The 9,852-nt window shown below is 47.1% G+C and overlaps 1 protein-coding gene across 1 annotated transcript; it reads left to right on the forward strand.

Annotated features, from left to right (window-relative positions):
- Positions 1-339: 339 nt before the first annotated feature.
- Positions 340-4,133, forward strand: LOC146333482 (vomeronasal type-2 receptor 26-like). Its single transcript, XM_084826355.1, has 3 exons — positions 340-984; positions 2,348-2,474; positions 3,229-4,133. Exons 1-3 carry the CDS (start codon positions 340-342, stop codon positions 4,131-4,133), a joined length of 1,677 nt encoding a protein of 558 aa, XP_084682481.1.
- The last annotated feature ends 5,719 nt before the right edge of the window (positions 4,134-9,852 follow it).

Below are 9,852 nucleotides of genomic sequence, written 5' to 3' on the forward strand. Positions count from 1 at the left end.
TGAAGAAGGCCTAATAATAAAGAAAGAGGCCGAAAGACATTGGGCTTTTCTTCAGGAAAATCCTTTACAGCATCCTCTCACCTTTCTAGCCTTTCAAATGCCACACATGGCTGCTGCAACAGACTAACCGGAAATTCCTTCCTTCAGCTCGGTTACAGCTTTTTCAACCCTGCCCAGGGAGACAAAGATGCATTTCCTTCCTTCTACCCAATTGATCCCAATGAAATGGCTCAGTATGTGGGCTTAGTCCAGCTGCTCCTGCATTTCCACTGGAACTGGATTGGGCTGGTGGTTCACAGTGATGACCATGGTGAAAAATTCATCCAGACACTGACACCCATGCTCAAGCGGAAGGACATCTGTGTGGCCTTCACCGACATGTTCAAGTCAATGGACCCACTCTATAGTCAGCGACTAAAAACTGGATCTATTCCTAGTTCTTGGTTTGAGCCCGAAGTGATTATTTTCTTTGGGGACTCCAGTGTCATATCACAGTTAACAGTGTTGTTGGCTGTTTATAGAGAAAACACCAAGATGCCATTTAAGAAGGTTTGGATCATGACATCCCACTGGGAACTTGCTGTATCGGGATACCCCTCAGGTGGACCATATCTTAAAACCATCCATGGTGCTTTGCACTTCAGGGTCCACATGAGGGATGTGCCAGGATTCAAGCATTTTTTCTCGACTTTAGATCCACTCCAACCTCAAGGAGATGTCTTCCTGCGTGACTGGTGGGAATTTGCATTTTTCTGTTGGTTTCTGAAATCAAGCCCATTCTTTCAAATTGGATACAGAAAGTGTACTGGGGAGGAGAATGCAGAGAACTTGCCAATCCCCCATTTTGACCTGAGCATGTCCAGTTGCAGCTACAGCATCTACAATGGTGTTTATTCCGTGGCACACGCATTGCATGCTGTATCTGGATCCAAACGTGGAATGACGGGGGAAGGCAAGAGGCTTCTGAATATTCAGCCGTGGCAGGTAAACTCCTCTGTTAGATTTGGCAATTGTATAAAACCTCTCTTGGTGATTGTTCAGTGGTCTGATCCTGGAAGCAAAGGGTGACCTTGGGGGAAGGACTATTAGTCCATTCTAAAGATGATAAGAAAAATATTCCCCATGGATATTCTTCCATGGCTGCCATTTCTCATGAAGAACGTTAACAAGTAAATATTTTCAGAGATTTATGGTGCTTCCCGAATAATTATTTATTTACAGTTGTGGGTTTCGAGGAGGGAGGAATCAGGCAAGCCTGTATCCCAAAGACATAGTTGTGTTCGATCAAGCAGTATTGTGTCCCGTCCCGTCCCCCCCACCGCGCTGCTGCCACAACCCTCAGAACGAAACAGCATCCTGCTCCCTCTCCACTGTGTTCCTTCTTGACATCCAGCTGAAGACCCTCAGATGTTAATGCTAAAAGGAAACTCCTTTCAGCTCCCACTCAGACATACATGGGTGTTTTGCAGCAGATAGACACCAGCCGGAAATTCCAAACCATTGGGCAAGCGTATTTGAACAATTTGTGCCCAGTGAAGATGCATGTTAAGCATTAAAGTAAACAATGGAAGACAAGAAAATAGATTTAATGGCAGCCACAGTATGTTCGAAGACGCCAGGACTCAGTCAAAATTGCCCATTTTCTAAGTCTCTCTTCCATTTCAGATTCTTGACTCTTTGGCAAATGTCCGGTTTAACAACAGTGCTGGAGATGAAGTCTCTTTCAGAGAAAATAACAGAACATATATTATCCTGAATTGGATTTCTTCCCTAAATGGATCTTTTTATCCTGTGAAAGTTGGAGGTGTGGATCTATGGGCTCCCCCAGACCAAGACTTCACCATTAAGTCTGATTCAATCACATGGGCTACAGAGGTTGGTATGAAGTGAATGTTCTGGGGTCATGGGAGAAGTGAAGAATGCTGCAGTTCTCTCTCTTGAGAACAGGAGATGTATTTCTAGGTGAGACCAAAGACCTGCTGAGTCCTGGGAGGTGGGGGTGGGGGTGTTGCAGAGTTGTAAAATATGATCTTTCCAAAAAGTTCTCATGCCTGAAAGCCTGGATAGGCAGCGCCAGTCTGGAGACAATACTGGGCCAGGTGGACCAAGGATCTGATTCAGTAGAAAACAACTTCCAAACTTCCTGTTTGATCTCAGAATATATTTCATATGAGCCTCTGTTACATTGGTTCAGAGTAACTTGCAAGCATCCAGAAGAGCTTCAGACCTCATAAATTGGTGTTCCTATCCTCCATGTAGTGGGAAACTTGGTTGAGTTACTCTGAGTCCTGCTGAGTGCAATTTCTCTCACCTGGAAATCTTCCATTGTTTCTCCTTTCCCTTTTAGAAGATGCCCTCTGCGAGGTGTGTGGAGAGCTGCTCTCCAGGGCACCGGAGAAAAGTTCCAGAGGGGAAGCCAGTTTGCTGCTACAGATGTGATCGTTGTCCAGAAGGGACCATTTCTAACTGGACAGGTACCTTACACCTTTGGACTGCAAACTTCTGTGGTCTGCAGGTTTGCAGAGTATTTCCTGAATAAATCTTCTTTTTGAATAATGAAATAATGACTCCCAGGAAATTACTAATACTCGCAAGTACAGAATGTGTTGGGTGTTCTTCCATATGGTCATTGGTCAAAGTTTCATGCATATATATTTTTAAGTCCAAATTTCCATCCTGAGTCATTTTTGTTGCTTTGTATCAGACCTGAGGCTCTTTGGGCAGAACACTGGTCAGGGAAGGAGGTTGGTCAGCCTTTCAACTATTGGAGCATGTTACCCCGAAGTCAACCAGATTTGCCTATTTACCTGTAGTGATTCTGTAACCCATTCCACACCCTCTCCACCAACACATCTCCACAGAGAAGAGTCCGTAATGTTAAGAAAATGACAGATAGGTATTTGTGTGTGTGCTCACTGACATGGCACTGATTGTGGTTCAGTTCTTACAGTTACCCAGTTTATATTCCCAGTTACAAAATTTGGGGCTCCCCCCCCCTGCAAAATATTGAACATGATTCTGGTACAGCGGGCCATCAAAGGAAAAAAAAACTATTTTATACCTTTTCTGACTTGGTTCTTAGGATTTCTGAAACTCAAACAACAAAAACCAAAGCTGTAAAATAAGCTAGAGAAAGGATATTTCTATCATCATATTTGAGGGCTGAACTGGCCCCTAAAGAACATCTGTGCCATGTTTGAGATGCTTTGGTATTGTTGCTCATTCCAGATGCTGATCACTGTGCCCCATGCCCAAAAGACCAGCACCCAAACAAGAATCAAGACCAGTGTATCCCCAAGAAGATCAACTTCCTTGCCTATCAAGAGCCATTGGGATTTGTTTTAGCTTCTCTGGCTCTTTTCCTCTCTCTGATCACCTCTCTAGTGCTGGCGACCTTCATTAAACACCGTGACACACCAATCGTCAAAGCCAACAACCGAGACCTGACCTACATCCTCCTCCTCTCCCTCCTGCTCTGCTTCCTCTGCTCCTTCCTGTTCATTGGCCAACCCATGAAGGTCACCTGTCTTCTCCGGCAAGCTGTGTTTGGCATCTTCTTCTCTGTTGCTGTTTCTTCCATTCTGGCAAAAACGGTCATGGTGGTTCTGGCCTTCATAGCCACCAAGCCAGGAAACATGGCCAGAAAACTCTTGGGGAGACAACTGACAAACGCCATTGTCCTGTCCTGTCCTCTCATCCAAGCTGTGATCTGTGCTGTCTGGCTGCTGACCTCTCCCCCGTTCCCAAACTTGGACTTCCATTCCCTGGTCGGAGAGATCATTCTGCAATGTAATGAAGGCTCAGCCACCATGTTTTACACTGTCCTGGGTTACATGGGTTTCCTGGCACTTGTCAGCTTCACAGTGGCTTTCCTAGCGAGGAAACTGCCGGACAGCTTCAACGAAGCCAAGTTTATCACCTTCAGCATGCTGGTGTTTTGCAGCGTTTGGGTCTCCTTTGTGCCAACCTATCTGAGCACCAAGGGGAAGTCCATGGTGGCCGTGGAGGTATTCTCCATTTTGGCTTCTGGTGGTGGTCTCCTGGGCTGCATTTTTCTCCCCAAGTGCTACATTATTCTCTTGAGGCCCAATCTCAATTGTAAAGATAATCTAATAAGGGGAAAGAAACTGTGATGATAATACACTGAGAAAAAACATCCCTGCCATTTCATTTTTCAGTCAGTCAACGACAATTCACCATGCTACTTATACACACAGGAAGCACCGTGATCATAACTGGTTGTATTTTAAAATAGAACCGTCCAAACAACTTCATTATTGCTGTATATTTTCAAACTGACTTGGTGGAATGGTGTTTTGTTGTTTGCTCCCAATTTTGGAAAGCTAACATACTGTTATGGGGTGGGGATGGTCTTCATGACCTTTCAGGAGTCCCTTTCAGCCCAGCACCTCTGACTGCAAAGAGATTCAGGATCCCTTCCAGCTCTGTAGCCCTTGACTGTAAGATTTCTGTCAGTCCAGCTATCAAGGCAGGTGCCCTACTGTAAGGTCTCTAAGGGAAAGGGAAGTTGATGGTTGGTATTGTTCTGGGGATGCGTTTTCCAAGAAGTCTGGATGGGCCAAGAAAGATTAGGTGATGAATAGACAAGGACTCATCCTTTGACTACAGTATGGGAAGGGGACTAGCTTGTCTAGCCCCACCCTGAAGCCATCTGCCATTTTCGTTTCGAAAGAATCTGTGGAAGCTGGTGGCTAATTTGGCTTATGGGTGGAGGAGAGGCCACCAGAGGAAGAGCCAAAGGGTCACCAGAGGCAGAACAGGCTGTGAATCCCCAATACCCAGTAGCCCATAGCCCAGAAAAGAAGAACTGAGGCACATGGACTGTCATACTGTCTGTACGAAGGAGGGTGTGGGGAAATCAGACAGCCAAGCAAAAGCACTCCTTTGGACCCATGTCCTCTTGTTCCAGGAACAATTCCCATTGCACAGAGAATCAAGTGCCCTGAAGTTCATGAGTGCACAGTGAGGCAGAGGGAGTCACATAACCACATGAAATCATGATGCTGCCTCCGCTACTGCTGATGCCATCACCCATCTTCATTTCCTGAGAATGTCTCTGAGCCCCACATGCAGCCAAGGGACATTCAGGGGGAAAGAGGAAGGGAGCAGCTGGAAGCCCCCACTTGGCTTAGAAGGGATCCCAGCTGTGACTAAGACATTTTGTCATTTTAAGAAAAAGAGTGTTAAAAACAAGAGGGGCCGGGCATGTCAGTGGGGGCCAGGAAAGCTTTCTGAGGGTGGAATGGTCCCAACGGGTGTCACTGTCTACTGCTGGTCTATACAGACTGTCTCTCCAGGATTTTGGACAACGGTCTTTCCAAACTTTACTTGGATGTGTTGGGGTCGATCGAATCCAGGACCTTCTGCATCCAGGGTGTGTGCTCTGCCACTGAACTATGGCCCTTCCCTGCTCACCTGTCCCACAAGCTCAGCTCCTCTGGCCTCCGCCCCTAATGTGACCAGAGGTCGATAGCAGAGTAAATTGAGGAGGGGGGAAGGAGGCTTGATGGAGGTGTGTGTTAAGGGAGACAAGGTGGGCTGCTTAGGTGTCCTTGGGCACACAGCCCCTTCCTCCCACATCCCTATTTTGCCCGCTGAAGGCACAAACCAATCTGCCAGGCTGTGGCACCGTCACAATTGGAGGAAGGTACAACTGGCGTAGACCTGCCTTCCCTCACTCGTGCCTTTCAGATGTGCTGCACTGCAAGTCCCATTATTCCCAGTGACAAAAATCAATGGCCGTACTGGTTTGGAAAGTTGGGAGTTCTGCCTCAACAGATCCCTCGGGCACCAAGTGGAAGATCACTGGTATAGACAATGCTATCTGTAGCCTGAGGGACAGCCCTGAGGACTGAACAGCAGGCATCCATGTCAGTGCAGAGGTGGGTCAAAGCAACACGTCCTCCTAGGTCTGAGGGTGCTTCCAGGTAACCTTCTGCAGGACCAATTTCAGGCTGCAGTTCTGGTGCTCAGCCAGGACATCTATCCAGGGGTGGCAGGGGAAGGTCCCTGCTGCCTTGGCTCCTGAGCTGGGAAACTTGGAATCCTGTGCTCAGCTTCACACAGGCTGAAGAGCAGGTCCTGGTAACAGCAGTCTAATCCATCTACTTGAGGGTGCAATAGGGGCCCAAGCCATAGGCCTTATTCACTGCCACCACCACCATGGGGTAGGCGTGATCTTTGCCCTCAACTGTGCTGGTCATGTTTGTTCTGATCCTCGCCCCACTTGTTCTCTAGCCATTTCCTGGCCTACTTCATAGCCCAAAGTTCTGAAATCCGGGGAGCCATGTGAGCTCCAGAGAACCAGAGAGGATGTGTAGGCATGGCAGTGAGACTTGGGCCTGGGCGGGGAGGACCGCCATGCCAGACAGAAACTCCCTCCAAGCATTCAGGAATCCCTCGGACTCCTTAGGTCTTTCAGGGTGGGCCGTCCCAGTAGGTCCTCTGCCCTGCAAGATGACATGACTGCAAGAAGACCACTCATTTCATCTGGCAGTGCCTCATGGCCCAGCCCCGCACTGCACTGCTCAGGTACCAGCTCCTCCCTTTCCAAGCCCTCGATCTGGGCTCATGAACTTGCTCACAAGCCCGGCTTCTGTCTTGGATTTGGGGGCTCAGCCTCACACAGGCCAAAGAGCAGAACCTGACAACTAAAGTCAAGTCCAACTGGCCCAGGGAGACACAGAGGGTGACGCAAACCTGTTTTTCTCCTTCTAATGTGCAAAGGGAGCCCAGCTCTCTGGGGCTGCGGTTCTTTTGCTCCCCTGGAATGATCAAATTAACAGTAATTCTAGAGGAAGCCCCAAGGATTTCCATCCAGCAAGCCAATAAAAAAGACATCTTGAAGAAAACATGCTTCCTATAAATATGCCCTGGGCTCTTCCATGTGGAGCCTGGTGGTGTCTGGTCACTTGGTGTCCATTCATTTCTTGGTGCCCATTCATGCTGAGATCTCATTCCCCTGCTGGGGCCTGGAAATTCAGCTCTTTTCCCATTTCTGTTTGTATTTGAACTCTCCCTGTGCCCCTGATGACTTGGCTGCTCTTTTCCACCCAGAGGATGCAGAGACAGAAGTGCCTGTCATGGGGGCCTAAGGACGAGAAAGAGTATTACAGGCTCAGAGATCTCATTGTCAATGGGAATTCAGCACTTGGCAGTTACATTTATATGAAGGCGGCAGAGTTCCATAGCTTACCCCGATTAGAGATGTCCTGTTATTCAGCATAAGTTTGATCAACAGGGATCTGGGTAGATTCTTGCCAGCTTTGCTCTCGGATTAGAAGGCTCCTTCAAAGGAAATGCATCAGCAATGCTGCTGAGGTTTAAACTTCCAGGATTTGCTATATGAGTCTTCGAGGCTTGTCAGGATTGGCTTCGACCTGTCAGGACAGCCACAGACTTGAGGGATCTTCTCGGGCTTCATTCTGAGGCATTTTATGCAAGGAGGAGCAGAGGCAGAGCTAACCCGCCATTTGGCTTCATATTGACAATCTGGTAAATACTAAATGTCACTTTCCCTGCCACAAGCAGACTCGATGGGAGACAGGGGTGGTGAAGGGAGGTCTGGTTCTACTGGTGGATCTCTAGGTGATGAGCCGTGGATCAGCAAACGTTTCGGACTCCCAATTGTGGAATAAGAGCAGCAACAAATGACTCCCTCTCACCTTAAATTATACAGCTGAAATGAAGAAAATTGATTAATTCATTAATTAAATTTCTTAATCGCCCATCTGGCCGGTCACCTGGCCACTCTGGGCAATGTACAATGGTACAATTTAAAACAGTAAAATTATACATTAAAACTTTATTTAAAAATACCATAACCCACTCCAAATGCCTGCCTGGATAACCAAGTTTTCAGTGCGTGATGGAAGCTCATTAAAGAGGGGGCATGGCAGAGTTCCCTAGGGAGGGAGTTCCACAGAGTGGGGGCCACCACAGAGCAGGCCCTCTCCCTCGTCCTCACCAGCCTAGCTGTCCTGGCTGATGGGACAGAGAGAAGGCCATCCGAGGCTGATCTTGTTGAGTGGCCTGTCTGGTGTTGCTGGAGGCGCTCCTTGAGATAGGCTGGGCTGGAACCGCATAGGGATTAAAGGTCAAAACCAACACCTTGAATTTGGCCCAGAAAACAACTGGTAACCAGTGCAACTCCTTCAGCACTGGAGTGATGTGATCTTGCCGGAGGCTGCCTTTAATCAGACGAGCTGCTGCGTTCTGCACCAGCTGCAGCTTCTGCACCATCTTCAAGGGTAACCCCACGTAGAGCGCATTACAGTAGTCTAGACGAGAGGAGACCAGGGCATGTACTACCAATGGGAGCAGAAGGTCAAGAAGGTAGGGATGCAGCCGCCGTATCAGATGGAGTCAATACAACGCTGTCTCGCTCAGGTTTTGTCTCCCAGGCCTGTGGACTCCATTCAGTTTTGGTACTCAAAATAAATTCCTGAGCTCAGAACACTTTAACTGTAAGTGTGCGTGTGTCAATCTTGTACCAGGCTCCAGTTGTGGGACCTCCAGGTGCATGTAGGAAGTGAAGAAGATCCTGCAAGATTGAAGTCTGCCCAGTCCTGATCTGGTTCCCAACCTTGGATTCCTAGATATTGTTTGGACCACCACTCCCATCATCCATGGCCAAATGCATGGGATAATAGGAGGTATACTGGGAACCCAAGGCTGAGAAATACTGAAGGCATCCCCACAGCTGGATGCTTCAGAGATTTTGCCGAGTGTGGGTGAGATTCTGTAGTAGGCAATAACTGGGTGGTTTTTGTAGCCCCCAAAATAAGGGCTCTGATAATCAAAGGCTGAAAGAGTTAACTGTAAGTCAGCAGTATATATTTTTTGCAAGTTATAAGCTTTCAGGAAAAACAAACAACTTCAAACATACAGAAATACACATTAAATGCAACAATAAGAGATTAGCTCCCCTCTCCAAGAAGAAATCCCATGAAGGGAAAAGAAAGGAAAAACTCAGTTCTTGATTACCTTTACATTCTTCCCCATTTCTTGTACAAAGTCTTTCCGCCACTAAAATAGTAAAGTGGGTCTCTTGCTAAAATTACACATCTATCCATATAATTTGACATAAGTGTCAAGACATATTTGGGTCACAAAAGTCTCAGCAATTCCTCTGTAACTGCTCTGTAAATGGAGGAAAGGGAAATTGACAGAGCAAATCAGAAAGCTTCTGTCTCCTGAGAGAGACCATTGGTCCATTGAGTTCAGTCTCTCCTGCAGTGAGTGGCAGTGGCTTTCCTTCCCTGTCCTTCCTAGAGCTTCTGCGGGGATTTAAGCTGGGGGGCTTCCATGTGGAAAGCAGATGCTCTTTGGCTAAAGCTAAAGCAAGATGCCAGTCCTCATGGCTCTGAATAAAGGTATGATTTAATTAGGATGCTGCTTTATGTCATGTGAGAGCTTTGTTGCAATTAGATAATATTGCAAGAGATTGACTGATGAGTTAAATTTGCTTTGAAAAGGATCAGACGTTCCTGGAGGACAGGTTTATGGGCAGGTCTTCACCAGGATAGCTAAACCGAGATTCCACTATGGGAGGCTGTCTACCACTGAGCGGGAATTGTTCTTGATGGGATTATTTAATAATGGCGCCTCACGTTAGAAAGCAGAGAAAAAAACAAAAGGTAAAACAGAATGAGTGTTTACCAGTCCCACATCCACACAGGCTGTCTTAGAATGATAAAAGGAGACCACACCCTTCTTCAGTGAAGAAAACAGTTTTGGTCACAAACATTCTTGCATATACAATGCATGCACAGCGTCGAGTTTTAAAAGGAGGTTGTTCAGTCCAGTTTGTGTTCCATTACATCAGCAGGA

This window comes from Heloderma suspectum, chromosome Z (assembly GCF_057233095.1).
Source record: "Heloderma suspectum isolate Gila_16-S chromosome Z, 16-S_ref, whole genome shotgun sequence".
NCBI lineage: Eukaryota > Metazoa > Chordata > Lepidosauria > Squamata > Helodermatidae > Heloderma > Heloderma suspectum.

Bases quoted from the DNA above. Each gene is read 5' to 3' on its own strand.
- LOC146333482 (XM_084826355.1), top strand. From the start codon at position 340: ATGCTCAAGCGGAAGGACATCTGTGTGGCCTTCACCGACATGTTCAAG. The intron at 985-2,347 runs GTAAACTCCTCT...TTTCCCTTTTAG, and splicing joins TGAATATTCAGCCGTGGCAG to AAGATGCCCTCTGCGAGGTG. The intron at 2,475-3,228 runs GTACCTTACACC...TGCTCATTCCAG, and splicing joins GACCATTTCTAACTGGACAG to ATGCTGATCACTGTGCCCCA.